General features: G+C 34.9%; 1 protein-coding gene across 1 annotated transcript in view; it reads right to left on the reverse strand.

The window, feature by feature from the left end:
- Window positions 1–22,025, reverse strand: part of LOC149783072 (metalloprotease mig-17-like) — a 37,863-nt gene extending 15,838 nt beyond the window's left edge. The window contains exons 1-2 of the mRNA XM_089933062.1: window positions 21,861–22,025; window positions 16,658–16,799 (exon numbers count right to left, since the gene is read on the reverse strand). Coding sequence (XP_089789188.1) covers window positions 16,658–16,799; window positions 21,861–21,967 — 249 coding nt within the window. The 5' untranslated portion in view covers window positions 21,968–22,025. The remainder of the gene's footprint in view (window positions 1–16,657; window positions 16,800–21,860) is intronic.
- Window positions 22,026–22,269: the final 244 nt, after the last annotated feature.

The raw sequence follows: 22,269 nt of genomic DNA on the forward strand, positions 1-22,269 counted from the left end.
TGTAATTAGTAGTGTAATACATAATATAAGTAGTAGTCAATACATAATGTAAGTAGTAGTTAATACATAATGCAAGTAGTAGTTAATACATAATGTAAGTAGTAGTTAATACATAATGTAAGTAGTAGTTAATACATAATGTAAGTAGTAGTTAATACATAATGTAAGTAGTAGTGTAATACATAATGTAAGTAGTAGTCAATACATAATGTAAGTAGTAGTGTAATACATAATGTAAGTAGCAGTGTAATACATAATGTAAATAGTAGTGTAATACATAATGTAAGTAGTAGTGTAATACATAATGTAAGTAGTAGTGTAATACATAATGTAAGTAGTAGTTAATACATAATGTAAGTAGTATTTAATACATAATGTAAGTAGTAGTTAATACATAATGTAAGTAGTAGTGTAATACATAATGTAAGTAGTAGTCAATACATAATGTAAGTAGTAGTTAATACATAATGTAAGTAGTAGTTAATACATAATGTAAGTAGTAGTTAATACATAATGTAAGTAGTAGTGTAATACATAATGTAATTAGTAGTGTAATACAATATGTGAGTAGTATTCTATTACAAATGTAAGTATCAGTTTAATACATAATGTAAGTAGTAGTGTAACACATAATGTAAGTAGTAGTTAATACATAATGTAAGTAGTAGTTAATACATAATGTAAGTAGCAGTCTAATATGTAATACAATATGTGAGTAGCATTGTATTATATCATGTAAGTAGTAGTGGAATACATAATGTAAGTAGTAGTGTAATACAATATGTGAGTAGTATTCTATTACAAATGTAAGTAGCAGTGTAATACATAATGTAAGTAGTAGTTAATACATAATGTAAGTAGTAGTTAATACATAATGTAAGTAGCAGTGTAATACATAATGTAAGTAGTAATGTAATACATAATGTAAGTAGCAGTGTAATACATAATGTAAGTAGTAATGTAATACATAATGTAAGTAGCAGTGTAATACATAATGTAAGTAGTAGTGTAATACATAATGTAAGTAGCAGTGTAATACATAATGTAAGTAGCAGTGTAATACATAATGTAAGTAGCAGTGTAATACATAATGTAAGTAGTAGTGTAATACATAATGTAAGTAGTAATGTAATACATAATGTAAGTAGCAGTGTAATACATAATGTAAGTAGTATTGTAATACATAATGTAAGTAGCAGTGTAATACATAATGTAAGTAGCAGTGTAATACATAATGTAAGTAGCAGTGTAATACATGATGTAAGTAGTAGTGTAATACATGATGTAAGTAGTAGTGTAATACATAATATAAGTATCAGTTTAATACATAATGTAAGTAGCAGTGTAATACATAATGTAAGTAGTAGTGTAATGCATAATGTAAGTAGCAGTCTAATATATAATACAATATGTGAGTAGCATTGTATTATATCATGTAAGTAGTAGTGGAATACATAATGTAAGTAGTAGTGTAATACAATATGTGAGTAGTATTCTATTACAAATGTGAGTAGCAGTGTAATAAATAATGTAAATAGTAGTGTAATACATAATGTAAGTAGTAGTTAATACATAATGTAAGTAGTAGTTAATACATAATGTAAGTAGTAGTTAATACATAATGTAAGTAGTAGTTAATACATAATGTAAGTAGCAGTGTAATACATAATGTAAGTAGCAGTGTAATACATAATGTAAGTAGCAGTGTAATACATAATGTAAGTAGCAGTGTAATACATAATGTAAGTAGTAGTGTAATACATAATGTAAGTTGCAGTGTAATACATAATGTAAGTAGTAGTGTAATACATAATGTAAGCAGCAGTGTAGTACATAATGTAAGTATCAGTTTAATACATAATGTAAGTAGTAGTTAATACATAATGTAAGTAGTAGTGTAATACATAATGTAAGTAGCAGTGTAATACATAATGTAAGTAGTAGTGTAATACATAATGTAAGTAGCAGTGTAATACATAATGTAAGTAGTAGTGTAATACATAATGTAAGTAGCAGTGTAATACACAATGTAAGTAGCAGTGTAATACATAATGTAAGTAGCAGTGTAATACATAATGTAAGTAGTAGTTAATACATAATGTAAGTAGCAGTGTAATACATAATGTAAGTAGTAGAGTAATACATAATGTAAGTAGCAGTGTAATACATAATGTAAGTAGTAGTTAATACATAATGTAAGTAGTAGTGTAATACATAATGTAAGTAGCAGTGTAATACATAATGTAAGTAGTAGTGTAATACATGATGTAAGTAGTAGTGTAATACATAATGTAAGTATCAGTTTAATACATAATGTAAGTAGCAGTGTAATACATAATGTAAGTAGTAGTGTAATGCATAATGTAAGTAGCAGTCTAATATATAATACAATATGTGAGTAGCATTGTATTATATCATGTAAGTAGTAGTGGAATACATAATGTAAGTAGTAGTGTAATACAATATGTGAGTAGTATTCTATTACAAATGTAAGTAGCAGTGTAATAAATAATGTAAATAGTAGTGTAATACATAATGTAAGTAGTAGTTAATACATAATGTAAGTAGTAGTTAATACATAATGTAAGTAGTAGTTAATACATAATATAAGTAGTAGTTAATACATAATGTAAGTAGTAGTGTAATACATAATGTAAGTAGCAGTGTAATACATAATGTAAGTAGCAGTGTAATACATAATGTAAGTAGCAGTGTAATACATAATGTAAGTAGTAGTGTAATACATAATGTAAGTAGCAGTGTAATACATAATGTAAGTAGTAGTGTAATACATAATGTAAGTAGTAGTGTAATACATAATGTAAGTAGTAGTGTAATACATAATGTAAGTAGCAGTGTAATACATAATGTAAATAGTAGTGTAATACATAATGTAAGTAGTAGTTAATACATAATGTAAGTAGTAGTTAATACATAATGTAAGTAGTAGTTAATACATAATATAAGTAGTAGTTAATACATAATGTAAGTAGCAGTGTAATACATAATGTAAGTAGCAGTGTAATACATCATGTAAGTAGCAGTGTAATACATAATGTAAGTAGCAGTGTAATACATAATGTAAGTAGTAGTGTAATACATAATGTAAGTAGTAGTGTAATACATAATGTAAGTAGTAGTGTAATACATAATGTAAGTAGCAGTGTAATACATAATGTAAGTAGTAGTTAATACATAATGTAAGTAGTAGTGTAATACATAATGTAAGTAGCAGTGTAATACATAATGTAAGTGGTAGTGTAATACATGATGTAAGTAGTAATTAATACATAATGTAAGTATCAGTTTAATACATAATGTAAGTAGCAGTATAATACATAATGTAAGTAGTAGTGTAATGCATAATGTAAGTAGCAGTCTAATATATAATACAATATGTGAGTAGCATTGTATTATATCATGTAAGTAGTAGTGGAATACATAATGTAAGTAGTAGTGTAATACAATATGTGAGTAGTATTCTATTACAAATGTAAGTAGCAGTGTAATAAATAATGTAAATAGTAGTCTAATACATAATGTAAGTAGCAGTGCAATGCATAATGTATGTAGTAGCCTAATATATAATGTAAGTAGGTGTCTAATACATAATGTAAGTAGTAATTAATACATAATGTAATTAGTAGTGTAATACATAATGTAAGTAGCAGTGTAATAAATAATGTAAATGTTAGTCTAATACATAAAGTAAGTAGCAGTGCAATGCATGATGTAAGTAGTAGCCTAATATATAATGTAAGTAGGTGTCTAATACATAATGTAAGTAGGTGTCTAATACATAATGTAAGTAGTAGTCTAATACATAATGTAATTAGTAGTGTATTACATAATGTAATTAGTAGTGTATTACATAATGTAAGTAGGTGTCTAATACATAATGAAAGTAGAAACATTTCACTCCTTATGGTTGATTTGCCTAGGAAACGACATATTAATTTTTAAAATCAAAACTTGTCCTTGCTAATAATTATTTGCTTTTTATGTATGTCTTGGTTATGGCAATGTCCTATTTGCTTTTTATGTATGTCTTGGTTATGGCAATGTCCTATTTGCTTTTTATGTATGTCTTGGTTATGGCAATGTCCTATTTGCTTTTTATGTATGTCTTGGTTATGGCAATGTCCTATTTGCTTTTTATGTATGTCTTGGTTATGGCAATGTCCTATTTGCTTTTTATGTATGTCTTGGTTATGGCAATGTCCTATTTGCTTTTTATGTATGTCTTGGTTATGGCAATGTCCTATTTGCTTTTTATGTATGTCTTGGTTATGGCAATGTCCTATTTGCTTTTTATGTATGTCTTGGTTATGGCAATGTCCTATTTGCTTTTTATGTATGTCTTGGTTATGGCAATGTCCTATTTGCTTTTTATGTATGTCTTGGTTATGGCAATGTCCTATTTGCTTTTTATGTATGTCTTGGTTATGGCAATGTCCTATTTGCTTTTTATGTATGTCTTGGTCATGGCAATGTCCTATTTGCTTTTTATGTATGTCTTGGTCATGGCAATGTCCTATTTGCTTTTTATGTATGTCTTGGTTATGGCAATGTCCTATTTGCTTTTTATGTATGTCTTGGTTATGGCAATGTCCTATTTTGATTCTACTCATTAGTCAGCCCATTTTCCACAAAGGCATAAATGTTTCTGCCGTTTTGTGAATAATGGTTTTTGGAATGTCATTATGTATGTGTTGCTTGCGATCTTGCAAAACACCCTCAAATTTGCTTATATCATCGAATGATAGTTTCAAAGCATCATCAACATTCCGGAACTACGCCTGTAGAATTAATCTCAGTCTACCATCAGCGCATACGTATGTAACTTTGTTTCAATGCTACAAAAATGTGTGCCCTTGAACCAAGGTTGAACATGCATTTGACCTAGAACCGAGGTGGAAAATGTATGTGACCTTGGGATGTTGCATAGGTGGCACTCTACAGTTTCGTGTTTGGCATAAGGGTTAGAATGTTAAAGAAAAAGAATTTCCCCGACTTTTCTCACTGGTTATACTGTTTATTTAAATAAGACCTTAAACATCTTATATATAGTTTAAAGAACCTTTAATTACCTATATTTTAGTGTATGATTCATGGGTGTAATATGAGCTATAGAGTATACAGCCTGGTCTTACTCCAGATGTCCACCATTAAAAAAGTGCTAGCTCCACTTGGTCATTTTCACTTCCTGAACTTCAGAGGTAAATTGTATTAAAAGAATCCGATACTTTTTATACATTTTAAATATTTGGTAATTCACTCATTGCACTTCCAGAAGCTGGCATTGTCTAGTTTGGCACAATTCATGTTCCCTATGTTAATAGCTGCTACGGATAATGTACTTTGGACTAATTCAGACTGATTCTTTGAGCACAAGGGAGCAGTCCTTTTAGTTTGCAGTGTGCTTAGATCATGTGCAATTTAAAAAAGTATAATATCCAAAGAAATGTCTGCCACATTACATCGAAGCAGCTCACTACCTCTTGAGACATATGTGTGTGACCTTTTATAAGAGTTAGAATAAATGCACTCGTTTAATGCGAATCTAGTTTATTAGGTTAGGACGTATGACGTATAGCAAGCTACTGTGTCATTCGAATTTGACCAACTCAGACATTTTATGCATCATGTAAGATTCATTACTTCTTCAATATATATATATATATATATATATATATATATATATATATATATATATATATATATGATTTGTTTCAATATTTTCTTTTGACATAAAAACATGCGGTGTTTAAAAAAAAAAACTCCTCCTACTGTATTGCAAGATGGTGTACTGAATTTAGCTTTCTCACTTGCTGTTCCTCGTCATACCTTATGCGTTATATACACAGTCCTATGTGATATAGTTGAATTAAAGACATTTAAGTACAAAAATACAATAGAAGGCAATTTTGTTTCATCCAATATATCAAACGGATTGAAGTACTTATAACAGGAAACGCGTTTTTGCAGACGTTTGCTCAGAGTGTTTTCAAAATACCTAATTGTTGCTAACACTGTTGTATCATCTGATTGATTGACTAGCTAATCAAGGCGCTTGTCCCTGACCCTAGAAGTATCCACACCTGTATTTTTTCTGTCTTCACGAACTTTCGTCTAACTGTTTGTTGCTATGCAAACCGCATTTGAATCCGTGTTAAGGAAAATACAGTTTTTATTTGTGTTTAGTATAATGGAGACGTCTTACCTGTAATATTACCAAATAACTAGGTGAATAATCTACCCATATAAGCTATGCATAAACAATGGACTGAATTATAACCATAGTTCTGAAGTGACTGGGTAGAAAACTAGTACAAGACCGTCGTGTGTAGGCATATTATATTCCCTCTGTGTTTGAGGCCTATAACATTCATCAGCAAAGAACTCCTGACAAACTGAGTTTGAATTTTACGGTAGATAGATATAATATTCGTTTTTTGAACGAAGTGCAAAGAATGAAATTTTGTACATAATTTCCTCTAGAGAAACGTTATTGTTATTAGCAACTATTGCCGCTTACTCCTCCTGTACACAAGCGTACAGACAGGTCGATCATAAATTGTAATGGTCAAATTGTGACAGAATGACGTGATTGATATTGGTAGCCATTGGACTTAAAACAGAGAATGAAACAAATAATACGAAGCTTGAAATACTCTACAAAATTAAATTCTGATGCATCTTATACCCATGAAACCATCATATCTCCATGAAACTATCATATCGCCAGGAAACCATCATATCTCCAGGAAACCATAATATCACCAGGAAACCATCATATCTCCGAGGCGCCAGTGAATGTTGTATTTACACATAATTGTACTACGTTTTAAACTAATACTGTTTGAGCAAGTCAAGATGGCATCTTACATTCAGAACAAAACTACTGTTTGCGCACGTCAAGATGTCATCTTACATTGTAGGAAAATATTTCTGTTTGAACACGTAAATAGGTCATCTTACAATGCAGGAAATTAATATTGTTTGAGCACGTCAAGATGTCATCATACAATGTACTATAATATTACTGTTTGAACACGTCCAGATGTCATCTTACATTGTAGGAAAATATTACTGTTTGAACACGTCAAGATGTCATCATACAATGTACTATAATATTACTGTCTGAACACGTCAAGATGTCATCTTACAATGTAGGAAATTAATATTGTTTGAGCACGTCAAGATGTCATCATACAATGTACTATAATATTACTGTTTGAACACGTCAAGATGTCATGTTACATTGTAGGAAAATATTAGTTTGAACACGTCAAGATGTCATCATACAATGTACTATAATATTACTGTTTGAACACGTCAAGATGTCATCATACAATGTACTATAATACTACTGTTTGAGTACGTCAAGTTGTCATCTTACTATGTAGTAGAGGAAGTCAACAGGTGTTCATACTATGTAGGAAAATGCTACTGTTTCAGTAAGTCAAGGTGTCATTATACAATATAGTCAAATTATACTGACTGAGTACGTCAACCTGTCATTACACAACAAGGTTGAAGACTACTGTTTCAGTACGTCATGATCTGCAAAATAGCAATGATGCAATACACTGTTGGTCACCTTTGCAAAAGGGACTATTACACAACATATCGCAAGTCATTATATGGTAATTAATCTTATGGATATAATTAAACTTGTCGAACTTATTATAGTTTTAATTGGCGGCATTTTATAACACTTAATTCTATATTAATTGTCTAGTGATAATTAATGATAATGTGGATGTAATAGAATACCCTGGTGGGTTTTGTTTACTGTGCACAACGATATGACACACCTTTGTGTTCATACGGGGAACTCGCTTATTTCTTCGGTCCCTCTTATAATATAAGCTAAACATCATAACAAGAAGCTTGTACGTGGAGTAATATACATAATAGAATACTATTCTCTGCGGGAACGCATTAAAAATTCATTTAAAGCAGTTATAACTCAATTATTCAACCCGACTTTGAAAAGTTTAACCATTTCCATGAAAGAATCAACCCAGTAAGAATTCATGTAAAACAGTAACAATTCGGAGATCGAAACCAGCTATGAACAACATAGCATATTTCGAGTGATAAAAACATTGTAGATATTTTTGCAAGGATTAATTCAGCGCAAAATGTGCTTGAAGCAGTAGTTGTTAAGTCGTGTGACTGAACAAGGAAAGAAACTTTCATATTTCTGGAGGAAACACAATTGAAAACAGACTATCATGTTTGATTGACCAGGTTCAGCAATAAAATTTCATATACAACAGCAACCACGAAACCATCAAACTCACAGATGTGGAGGCATACTATATTTTCAGAGGTATCAAAAATGAAGACAATTAAAAAGAACTAAGTAAATAATCACAGGACGCAATTAAACTAATCTTTGCCAAAAAGAATTGAGAGCAATAGGAACCTTTCTAGTTATCTCACCTAACGCTAAAACTTCCAGTTGCTGAATATGGAGAAGAAATAAACGCCTATTTATATATTTCCTGGAGCAATCAACTTAGCCAACACTGGAAGAACTTTGTATAGTTTCTGGAGCATTCATACGACACAGCACTTTAAGACCTTTGTATAGTTTCTAGAGGAATCATCCAAGACAACACTTAAAAACCTTTGTGTAGTTTCTGGAGCAATTATCCAAAACAACACTTAAAGTCCTTTGTATATTTCTTGCAGTCACCCAAGCCAAAACTGGAAGACCTTTGTATATTTTCGGGAGCAGTCTACCAAGTCAACATTTGAAGATCTTTGAAGACTTTTGAACAAATAGCAATGAAGATTTTTTCTCATAGTGTTCCCTGAGATAAATCTCTAACACATGCGTATGTAGCAAGAAGTAAACATTCAGCCATCTAATACTCTCTCAGTGTTCAATGAGAGAATTCCGTAAACTAAATATGTATGTAGCAAAATGTAAATATTCCGTTATTTAACAGTTTCTCATTTTGATCCCCGAGAGAACTTGGTAAGCCATATGGTAAGCAGAACACATTCAGTATGCTAACAGTTTCTCATTTTGATTCCTGTGAGAAATCAGTGGTAAAACATATAGATATGTAGCAAACTGTAATTCAGTCATCAAACCAATTTTAAAAAAGCTCTGATTTTCCTGACGGAATAGTAATGAATAGCAGTTTTTCAAATAGTTCTCTTGAATAACTCGTGAAAACAAAACTGATTTAATGCGGTGTCCTGGCGAAACCTGTCTGCAGCTGTAATAATGTAAGCAATGCAGTTCATCAATCGAAATTATGAAGAAATGAGTACAATAGATTTCAGGAAGTTCAAATTCAAACTCGAGGAAACACTATTAAATCTCACGTAAAAGAAGAAACTACGCACTTATCTAACTCAGTTTGTAAAAACCTACTTCACTCCCATAAGGAACAGTAATATAAAACAATGTTTCAAAATATGCAGAAAAGTAACCATTAGGTTCTAAAACTACACTCTTCTAAAGCCTAATATATGTTTCGACGGAACAGTAATGTCAGGTGGGTATAAAAATGCTTCCAGAGGAAACCTCGTGTAAACAGATTGGTCATGCAGTCAAACAATCTCGATTTGTACAGACCTATTACATTTCATAGGGAAAAGACAACTGGGAACATACTATCAGGCTGTTCCAGGGGGAAAACCCAATGAAAACCTCATTCCAAGCATAAACATTTTCCATTGTCAAAAGCAGTTTTGTAACATTTCGAGACCAAGAAGCAACTTCTCAAATTGCTCCCTGTGGAAACTCAGTACCGATTTATATACAACAGAAACGAATACCATTATCAAACTCAAATTTGCTAGAATGGTCAATAGTTCTATAGAGAACAGAAATGAAAATTTGTTCCGTGGGGAAACTCGAGGATAAAGTCATATACTAAAAGTTAGGAATAAAATTTAAGTCCTGTCGCCTACAAGTCATTTCCGTATTTAAAAGGTGCAATCAGTTGTCAACAGATGAGAGTAAAAAGGTTTTGGCAATGAAAAATTAGACTATTTAGTGTTGACATGTAAACATGCTGACTCGCTGCGACTTAGCGACAAACACAAGTAGGGAAATTAATTTTCATTGGTATACTTTTGCGAAATTAGCAGCACTGATATTGTATCTATCTATCTATCTATCTATGGGTTTCAAGGGTTGTCATCGCCGGGGGCGGATGTGGGAGATAAGCACCCACTTCCCTTGGAAAACTCCCAGTGGCTTGTGTCTGATAGAGCCTCTGACAACCAAATCCAGCTCCAGGCCTTCACGAGTGGCGGACCCTGTTTAAACTGACTGGAGAAGGGATGACAGGCGAGCTTCTGGCGCCTCAAAACCAGAGACTTCGGGCAGATGGGGCTCGTTAACCTTGGGTGGTCGCCCATCTAGGAGAAGGTAAACTCCGATTTCAAACCTTCGCTGCCTTGTAACTGTACCCTGTCGTGGGAAAGGCTAAGAGAGTAAACCCCAACAGAAAATCCGGAGATGGAGTTCCTAAGGCGACTTGGCATTGATTTCGGTGTCATCTCGGCAACTCCTGCGACGCAGCTGGTGCCATGACGTATCGGCTTATCCTTTCCCATGGATCCATCAGCTGCTTGGAGAGGGGGGATCATCTGCATGGGCAACAGCTGATTCTCTCACCCTGCCCAGGCTTGCGCCATGGAGAGGACACTCCAGCTTCGCTCCAAAGCGTCGACACAACACGGGAAGCAGCAGTTTACAGGTTATAAGTCACCGCTCGATTGGCGTAGAGCCAGACGCCAGGGGTTGCTTCTGACGGTGGGAGAGACCAACATGTTTCACTGGACAGCTACCGCCCGCCTTAAACTGGGCAGTCCCCAGCCAATAAGGTGCCGTCCCGCCACAGTTCGCCTGCCTTGCTGGGTGCGTAAGGCTTAAGGTACGCGAGTACCTGACAAGCGGACTGCAAGTACTGCACTAAGAAATAACAAAATAAAAATAAAAAAGAAGACTTCAATCCTCAAGCTAGGTACCTGGAATGTCCGGACCATGCTGACTGGGCATTCAGATGATCTCCAGACAATCAGTGATGTTCGTAAGACTTCAGTCATCAATGACGAACTTGCAAGGCTCCAGGTCGACAGATTCTGGGTCCCTCAGAGAAAAGAACTACACATTCTTCTGGAAAGGAAAGAGTACAGATGAAGCCAGAGAGTTTGGCGTTGGATTCGCTGTCAGGAACACTCTGCTGGGGATGATAGATCCCTGCCAACAAGGAAATGGAAGACCGCTATCCCTCCGCCTCCACACCTCAAACGGGCCTGTCAACCAGATCAGCGTTTACGCTCCCACACTAAGATCCTCCACAGATACCAAGGATGAGTTTTATGATGAGTTAAACTCGCTCATCAACAAAATTCCCAAGGAGGAGAACTTGATTTTAATGGGCGACTTCAATGCTAGGGTGGGGGCCGATCATGACTCTAGGCCCTCCTGTCTTGGCAAGTTTGGCGTTGGGAAGATGAATGAGAATGGGCAGCGCCTTCTAGAGATGTGATCGTACCACGAACTCAGCATCACCAATTCATTCTTTCAGACAAAGCCACAGCACAAAGTGTCTTGGAGGCATCCCCGGTCTAAACACTAGCACCAGCTGGACTTGATCAGTACAAGACGGTCAGCCATGAAAGGTGTGCTTCTTACCCGTACCTTCGACAATGCTGACTGCGACACCGACCACTCGCTGGTGTGCTGCAAAATGAAGCTTCAGCCAAAGAAGATCCACCGCTCTAGCCAAGAGGGGCAACCACGCATTGATGTGAGCAAGACATCATATCCAGACAAGGCTGAGGAATTCACCTATCCTCTTTCCAAGACGTTTGACTCAGAACCCCCCAACGGCAGTGCCAAAGAAAGATGGGATCACATCAGAGAGACTGTATACATCACAGCCACACGGATCTTTGGTAAGAAGCAATCAAAGAACAATGACTGGTTTGAGGCTAACTCTGCCACACTCATGCCAGCCATAGAAGAGCGTCGCAGTGCTCACCTGCAATACAAGCGATCTCCCTGTCAGAAGACACTACAGGCATACAGGTCTACCAGAAGCAAAGTGCAGCGATTAGCACGGCAGTGTGCCAATGAATACTGACTTCAGCTCTGTCAGAGTATCCAGACAGCAGCAGATATTGGAAACATCAGAGGCATGTACGATGGCATAAAGAAAGCAATGGGTCCCACGAAGAAACTGACAGCACCACTGAAGTCTGCCACAGGCGATACCATCCACAACAAGGGCAAGCAGATGGAACGTTGGGTGGAATACTACTCCGAACTGTACTCCAAAGAGAACCACGTGACCAATGATGCCCTCAACGTCATTGAAAACCTCCCTCTCATGGCCGAACTGGGTGAGAAACCTACTGTAGACGAACTAAAGAAGGCCTTAGAGAAACTGTCCCTAGGTAAAGCCCCAGAGAAGGATGGCATCACAGCAGAACTCATCAAGTGTGGATGTAGCGTGCTGCTCACACACCTGCACGACCTCCTCTGCCAGTGCTGGGACGAGGGTGCAGTGCCTTAGGACATGAGAGATGCTAACATCATCCTTTATAGACCTCACCAAGGCATTCGATCTGGTCAGCAGAGACGGACTCTTCACAATCCTGGCGAACATTGGTTGCCCTCCAATGCTGCTAAGCATGATCCAGTCCTTCCACGATGACATGAAAGGCACAGTGCAGTACGATGGCTCAACATCCGACCCCTTTGACATCCGCAGTGGAGTTAAACAGGGCTGTGTCCTTTCCCCCACGCCCTTCGGCATCTTCTTCGCAGTCCTGCTAAAGCACGCCTTTGGGACGTCCACATGAGGGATTTACCTGCACACACGATCAGACGGCAGACGGTTCAACCTGGCACGACTGAAGGCAAAGAGCAAAGTGCGTGAAGTAGCCATCAGGGACATGCTCTTCGCAGACGATGCTGCTCTAGCCACCCACACAGAAGCTGAGCTTCAGCGCCTGATGGCCCGCTTTGGTAAAGCATGCGATGAGTTTGGGTTAACCATAAGCCTAAAGAAAACAAACGTGATGGTTCAGGACGCGGACCCCCAAGCATCATCATCAACAACTACGAACTTGAGGTAGTGAGTCAGTTCTCGTACCTCGGCTCTGCCATCACCAACAACCTTTAGCTTGATGCTGAGCTCAACAAGCGGATTGGAAAGGCATCAACAACTCTCTCCAGGTTGTCGCAGAGAGTGTGGAACAACAGCATGCTGACCATGAACACTAAGATCACCGTGTACCGTGCATCCGTGCTAAGCACTCTCATGTATGCCAGTGAAACCTGGACTCTGTACGCCTCACAAGAGAAAAGACTGAGCGCCTTTCACATGCGATGCCTCCGACGCTTACTCGGGATCACCTGGAGCGATCAAGTAACAAACAATGAGGTGCTCGAGTGTGCCACGATTCCCAGCATGATCACACTCCTCCGCCAACGCCGCATCAGATGGCTGGGCCATGTACGTCGGATGGTTGATGGACGGATCCCCAAAGACATTCTTTATTCGGAACTCGCCTCTGGCAAAAGGTCGATCGGACGGCCACATCTCCGCTTCAAGGATGTCTGTAAGCATGACATGAAAGCCCTTGATATCGATGTCAACACCTGGGAAGAGCTCGCTCTAGACAGATCAAGCTGGCGACATGCTCTGATGACTGGTCTGAAAGCCGGAGAGGACAAGCAACGCTTGCTAGCTGATGAAAGACGATCGCAGAGGAAGAAGAAGCAGCTCCAACCAACACCTGATACAACCTTCAAGTGCAGCAGGGACTGCCACTCCCGTATTGGACTACTTAGCCACAGCAGACGCTGCACAACCACCAACCAGGACATCTCTCATGGGTGCAGTTCCATCGTCTCTCGAGACTAAGGGATGCCAACTATCTATCTATCTATCTATCTATCTATCTATCTATATATATATATATATATATATATATATATATATATATATATATATATATATATATATATATATATAATGTTCCAAAAACTTGGGTTCGCCTTTGTACTATGTGCGCTGTCGAATACAACCACGTAAAATCAATCAATAGAGGCGGCAAACGCTGAATCTAAGACCCGCTCAGTCGACAGAAAGAGCCAATGAATTATGTCCAGAGATCTCCAGAGAATTACAAAGTGGATGTTTGCCTTGAAGACTGATAAAATCAAGTTACGATGTCATGGTACACTATCCAGAGACTTAGGGGCTGATAGAATAAAGATTGATATATGAGCATTAGTTAAATGGTACAAATAAATCAGATAATTTATCAAACGACACAAACGAATTAAATGACACAATTATTTAAAAAGCACAAATATACTAAATAACAGTGTAGTATTTTATAATTTGTCATAGGGTGATATTAACAGAGCAGATTTTTTTTTATTTGCCGAATCCATTAAAAACTTTAACTTGCCTTCTACATGCGAAACGTCTCATATAGATAAAAGTCGTAATGTTTCTATTAAGCAATTCGAGACATGGGTCTCATCGATGAAATTCATTGTACAATTTTCTGCATTTGATGACAAAGCTTTCTCTGCTGCTTTCGAGTAATTGTAATTAGATGGGACAAACTGGACAAAATTGGAAAACAGAATCTGAATTTTACCATCTTCATACACATGAGGAAAAGTAAATGTTTGTAAGGAGTACTTAACGTTGTATCTTACGAAGGTAAAAATATATACAACTTAGTTGTTCAAAGTACCGAAGCTTGATTACAATGAATCATATACATTTCAGTAATAATTTTCAGCAAATAATTGATTACTAAGAAGACAAATTCTCTAAAACTACGACACTAAAAATACTTTGAGGGGAATTTGTTTAGCATAAAGTATGAATAACATATTTTTATAACGGAAAAGAAATTCAACCCATAGAACAGCAAATTGGAGATGAAAAAAGTTACAAACTACACTTTTATTAACATCTCTCTCTCTCTCTCTCTCTCTCTCTCTCTCTCTCTCTCTCTCTATATATATATATATATATATATATATATATATATATATATATATATATATATATATATATATATATATATATATATATAATGTAGCAGAAAGATTTAAGAGAACTATTTTGACGAGAATGTGGAAATAGTTCACTTCAGATCGACGAAATAATGGACAAATGAATCGCCTAGCTTTATTTATATGACAGATCAATATATGCGTTAGCAAGCAATGGCGCAATAATAACTTAAAATATGGCTATGTGAACTTTGAATAGCTGTTACTGAAGAAAGTTGGTGTGTTTTTGATCTGCTTCGGGAAATTGTACTACAGTTTCAGCTTTGCAAACCGTGTTCAATTTATTTGATTCTCTATAGAACCCTGATTATGAAATCCAGGAACTTCAGTACTGTGGGCAGTTACATATACTATCTAATTATTACATCGGAGTTACCGAAACGTTTGAATTTTGTTTTAGAAACTAAAAATCAAGATATTCTTCATGATAGATATTATCAATCATTCCTCTTTGACATTGTTTTGGCATTGTTCGTTGCCTTTAAGGACATTACAATTCATCTGTATCGGATATAAGCCAAACTATGAATTGATTGTACTAATTGTGATGCTAATATCGCCCTGATGCCAGCATATACATTAATTGTACTAATCGTCATGATGGTATCGGATATATGCGGACAAGATATTCCACATCCGAATGTTGCCGTCCCTACTGTTCAGTTTAATTGTCTTTGCTTGAATTTAGTGTTACATTGTGTTCTATATCTGTTCATAGGATCACCATTGTCATATCTTAAGTTATACAAATATGTAGAATACAAGGTCTTTGTATATCCTTGAACATTTCTTATTAACTCATGCGTTCAACTGAGTTGCTGGACATGGGTAAAGGGAGTCTCAACGCACCTTTGAAATGACCGTATATGAGATTAGCTCAGTTGTACAAATGCAGTACCTGTAAATATTTTCCCCTATAATTCAATCAGTGCAGTAGTCCATAATTAGTCTGTTCACTCATCAGTACGCTCTTGTAAAGTGTACCTAGTACCGCCCCTTAAAACATCTTGTTAATGTGTCATATATCAGTAGTAAGATCCGGTACGTAGGGTATATTGAGAGATAGTCGCAATATACGGTGTAATATAAGGAAACAACTGAGCAATCAGATTCGTTTTGAATTTTGGAGTCATCTTTATTTCTTGTGTTCCTATTGTAAACCTGCATACGTGATTTATGTTGTACTTAGACAGTTTTCAAGAGGAGAAACATTTCTGTTGACTGTTCCATGGAAACAGAAAGTGCTTATTATTTGTACTATACTATTCTGAAACTGTTGTGAATTATTCAAAGAAGTTCTGGACAAAGCTTTCTTTACAACGTCACTATTCCTCGCTGACCTGTATATTTCCGATTTTGAAATATATGTTATATATTGCACATATAATATAATATCTATATTAAATTTATCTGCTTGTGGTTAACCGGTTCCCTTTAATCTTGTCTTGTGTGAAAGAAGATTGGAAAGTACATTAAGAAACTCACATCGCCCATCCTACTCCATACATCTTTCCTGAGATGAGAACGAGCGCACACTAAATACTCACATACACATATTATACTTACGCCACAGTAAAAAGAGTTAGCTCCATTAATGAGGTGACATTGCTGATTTGGGGTAAACACTTCCCCTGGCAGATTCTTCATTAACGTTTGCCATTCCGTCACTTCTTTCTCGGTGTAAATACCCTTTGTTTTTAGACATTCTCTGGCAAACGAAATGGATTGTATAGCAAGCTAGATACATAGATCAGACTGAATTGATGTCTGATAAACACTCTCAAATAAACTTTACTACACCATATGAACGCTACTACAGTCTGTAATCAGATAAACGCTACTACAGTCTGTAATCAGATAAACGCTACTACAGTCTGTAATCAGATAAACGCTACTACAGTCTGTAATCAGATAAACGCTAATACAGTCTGTAATCAGATAAACGTTACTACAGTCTGTAATCAGATAAACGTTACTACAGTCTGTAATCAGATAAACGCTACTACAGTCTGTAATCAGATAAACGTTACTACAGTCTGTAATCAGATAAACGCTACTACAGTCTGTAATCAGATAAACGTTACTACAGTCTGTAATCAGATAAACGCTACTACAGTCTGTAATCAGATAAACGTTACTACAGTCTGTAATCAGATAAACGTTACTACAGTCTGTAATCAGATAAACGTTACTACAGTCTGTAATCAGATAAACGCTACTACAGTCTGTAATCAGATAAACGCTACTACAGTCTGTAATCAGATAAACGTTACTACAGTCTGTAATCAGATAAACGCTACTACAGTCTGTAATCAGATAAACGCTACTGCAGTCTATAATCAAATAAACGCTACTACAGTCTGTAATCAGATAAACGCTAGTACAGTCTGTAATCAGATAAACGTTACTACAGTCTGTAATCAGATAAACGCTACTACAGTCTGTAATCAGATAAACGCTACTACAGTCTGTAATCAGATAAACGCTACTACAGTCTGTAATCAGATAAACGCTACTACAGTCTGTAATCAGATAAACGCTACTACAGTCTGTAATCAGATAAACGTTACTACAGTCTGTAATCAGATAAACGCTACTGCAGTCTGTAATCAGATAAACGTTACTACAGTCTGTAATCAGATAAACTCTACTACAGTCTGTAATCAGATAAACGTTACTACAGTCTGTAATCAGATAAACGCTACTGCAGTCTGTAATCAGATAAACGCTACTACAGTCTGTAATCAGATAAACGCTACTACAGTCTGTAATCAGATAAACGCTACTACAGTCTGTAATCAGATAAACGCTACTACAGTCTGTAATCAGATAAACGCTACTACAGTCTGTAATCAGATAAACGTTACTACAGTCTGTAATCAGATAAACGCTACTGCAGTCTGTAATCAGATAAACGCTACTACAGTCTGTAATCAGATAAACGTTACTACAGTCTGTAATCAGATAAACGCTACTGCAGTCTGTAATCAGATAAACGCTACTGCAGTCTGTAATCAGATAAACGCTACTGCAGTCTGTAATCAGATAAACGCTACTGCAGTCTATAATCAAATAAACGCTACTACAGTCTGTAATCAGATAAACGCTACTGCAGTCTGTAATCAGATAAACGCTACTGCAGTCTGTAATCAGATAAACGCTACTGCAGTCTGTAATCAGATAAACGCTACTGCAGTCTATAATCAAATAAACGCTACTACAGTCTGTAATCAGATAAACGTTACTACAGTCTGTAATCAGATAAACGTTACTAAAGTCTGTAATCAGATAAACTTTACTACAGTCTGTAATCAAATAAACGCTACTACAAGTCTGTAATCAGATAAACGCTACTGCAGTCTATAATCAAATAAACGCTACTACAGTCTGTAATCAGATAAACGCTACTGCAGTCTGTAATCAGATAAACGCTACTGCAGTCTGTAATCAGATAAACGCTACTGCAGTCTATAATCAAATAAACGCTACTACAGTCTGTAATCAGATAAACGCTACTGCAGTCTATAATCAAATAAACGCTACTACAGTCTGTAATCAGATAAACGTTACTACAGTCTGTAATCAGATAAACGTTACTAAAGTCTGTAATCAGATAAACTTTACTACAGTCTGTAATCAGATAAACGTTACTACAGTCTGTAATCAGATAAACTTTACTACAGTCTGTAATCAGATAAACGTTACTACAGTCTGTAATCAAATAAACGCTACTACAAGTCTGTAATCAGATAAACGCTACTACAAGTCTGTAATCAAATAAACGTTACTATAGTCAGTAGTCAAATAAACGTTACCACATTCTGTAATCAAATAAAAAAAAACGTTACTACAGTCTGTAATAAATTAAACGTTACTACAGGCTATACTCAAATAAATATTACCACAGTTTGTAATCAAATAAAGGTTACTACAGTCTGTAATAAAATAAACTTTACTACAGTTTTCACTTGACTAAACTTTGTTACAGTCTGTTGAGAAATAAACTTTACTAAAGTTTGTAATTGTGCATAGGGGCTTTAACTTAAGTAACAGGACAAGGCAGCCGAAAAAGCATTCGTTTATAAAATATTTATTTTATTTAAATAAAATATAAAATCCACCATATTTAAAGAATTAAAAATACCTTTTGAATTCCTAGCATGCAATCATAATAATCCTGAAATGTTCTATCAATCTGTTATATATATATATATATATATATATATATATATATATATATATATATATATATATATATATATATATATATATATATATATATATATATATATATATCGAGTGAACAAATGCGTATTGAAAAATATCTATTTTATTCAAAAGTTTGAAAACAAGTAGAAAGTTTGAAACTAAATAACATATGTCATGTGATAATCAAAAATGTATTTATAAGCTGTTTTCTTAAACTGTAAGAAGCAATATGTAGACGAAACCGAAATAAATTTACGCATTAATATTTTCTGATATAAACATGCAAAAGCAAAACATATATTGAAAGCATTTAGTACATTTAGTAAAGTTTACTTGAGCACAGTGTTATTGAATTGTGTATCGTCTTTTGAATTTATAATATAATGTTTATTTATGTCGATTTAGAGTATGAAGTTTGTTTATATTGTTTAATTTAATGGTTAGTGTTATATCAAAAGTACATTTATACTACGTAGAAAGAAATAATTCACAACAAGGCTGATCTAGACGAAATCAACACTAACTAGGTCAGAATGATACTCACTACAGGGATGATCTAGACGAAATCAACACTAACTAGGTCAGAATGGTACTCACAACAGGGATGATCTAGACGAAATCAACACTAACTAGGTCAGAATGATAAGCGAGTAATGAATGTATGCCGCGTTAACAAGCGTGGGAAATCAAAGTACAATTGCCCTGACATGCGTGCTGTAGCCTTTGATTGGTTCAATGAGATTTGAAAGTCAGTATAGGACTATTTCTGTTTACGATAAGCTTGAGTTATGTTGAAATAATAAGATTAATTGTTGAGAAATTCTAGAAGAATAATCAGATGTTATTTATCTGAAATAACGCGTGCTCTGACATTCGGTTGCTTCTGGGAGATTTCAAGGTCAGGACGGGACTCATTTTGGTTATGACATATTTAAATTATGTTGAAATAATAAGATATTTTTTCGAGATTTTCCAAAATCAGAGGTTGTTTATTTGAAATGTAAAACTATATAATAAAGAAACAGGCACCATGCTTATTCTTCAGGCAGTTACGCTAGCTTTGTAAGAGTCATCGTGAGATACTTGTTATTTATTGATAACATATTCAGAGTAAACAATCATTCATTTAAACAGTCAGTACTTTACGATTTTGAGACTATATTCAAGGAGTTGAAAAGATAACTAAATTTTACCGGATTATGCAAAACTTTCCAGGACTTCATTGATAGTCTACATTCATGAGATTGCACTGAAGCAAAACATTTGGGTTAATAATTCAGTTTAATTCAGTTGTGTTTTTTTATAACGCACAAACACTCTACAAGTTTCGTTCTGATTACCCATATATATATATATATATATATATATATATATATATATATATATATATATATATATATATCGATATGTTAAGTTTTTTGCAACCTACAAACACATTCTAACTCATATTTATATATTCCTACCTATCTACACAGATACATACGCTCGAAGATTTGCACATATAGGAAAAAACAGACTCACATTCATGTAATTCTGCATCTCATCAGTAAAATGTATATTTGTTTTCAATTGTTAATATAATTTTCTGTCGTTGGAGTTTCAAACTGACCAATACTTCCCAAGCACTATGTAAATCTATTTTTTTGGCAAGTACTGTTACATGATTTTATATAAGTTCTGTAATTTGTATTCATGGTTTTAAAATTGTACGTAAAATCTTTAACTACATTTTGCCTACCTACCCTAAGTATGTTACCTAGCATCAATAAAAAGACGTTTACGTATCTGTTGACAAATACTAATACTAGTCTTAATGTCGTCTTGGGCTTAATTTTTCATTGACTGGTTGAGTTTAGACGAATCTAGAAGAATTCAGTAATTTCTCAACGGTCGGGCTAGATCAAATGAATAGGCAAGTTTGACGGAAAATCGGTAGTAAGACCCGTCACGTGTGGTATATTAGGAGATATCTTCGCCATGGAAGGTGTATATAATGAAAGAACTAAGCAATCTGATTTATTTTGATTCTTGGAGTCATCCTCATTTCTTGAGTTCCTATTATAAGTCTGCAGACGTGCTTTGCGTTGTACTTAGATATTATTCGAGAAGAAAAAATATTTGTTTGTACTCGTCAGTTAAAATAGAAAGTGCTCATTATTTGGACTATACTATTATTCTGGAAGTTTTGTGAATTATTCAAAGGAGGTCTGGATTATGACATCTTGACAACGGTAAGATTCCTGGCGGACCAGTACATTTCCGGTTTTTATATTAATACCGAAATTTTCATTGGACTTTCATAGAATTTTATAAGAATCATTTCGGATTTCCTTCATAGTACTGAAAGTTCCTCTCATATTTTCATTTATAACTTTGATAATTAAAATATATGTTACATTTTTCTTCTTTCTGCTACTTACTTTGTGTCCACAGAGTCTTAACACCTTTTTAATATATAAAGCTCTGATCCTCTTGAACAACTGGTCGCGCCAGTTTCCCTTATAAAAACATGTAAAGAAATTAATACGATATTATATGTCTTGCTATACATTATACATACTTGTCCTTCATCGTCTTCTTGAAAGCTTCCACGGAGCAACTAGAGAACAGCCAGGGGTTCCTGGAGTATTCCTCTGATAAGTTGAATTCTGGTGCATACGGAGTCATAATAAATAAATCGTCAGGGTTACAAGATTTGGCGTCACCTACGCCATCATGTATTGCTCCAAGACTGGAAATAAGAAATATAAAAACGTATACCCTATACACAGTCCAGCGTTGAGAGATAGAACTCCCATATATCTTTCTGTTTTGAGTGAATACTTTTCGTGCACATTTGTATTGTACAATTTACAGCTAGTGTCAGTCCACATTTGTCTTGTACAATCCGCAACTAGAATCAGTCCGCAATCGTCTTGTTCTATTTTCAACGGGTGTCAGTACGCATTTTTATTATAATAATTGTAAGG

This window comes from Sinohyriopsis cumingii, chromosome 14 (assembly GCF_028554795.1).
Source record: "Sinohyriopsis cumingii isolate HCF-2022 chromosome 14, ASM2855479v2, whole genome shotgun sequence".
Taxonomy (NCBI): domain Eukaryota; kingdom Metazoa; phylum Mollusca; class Bivalvia; order Unionida; family Unionidae; genus Sinohyriopsis; species Sinohyriopsis cumingii.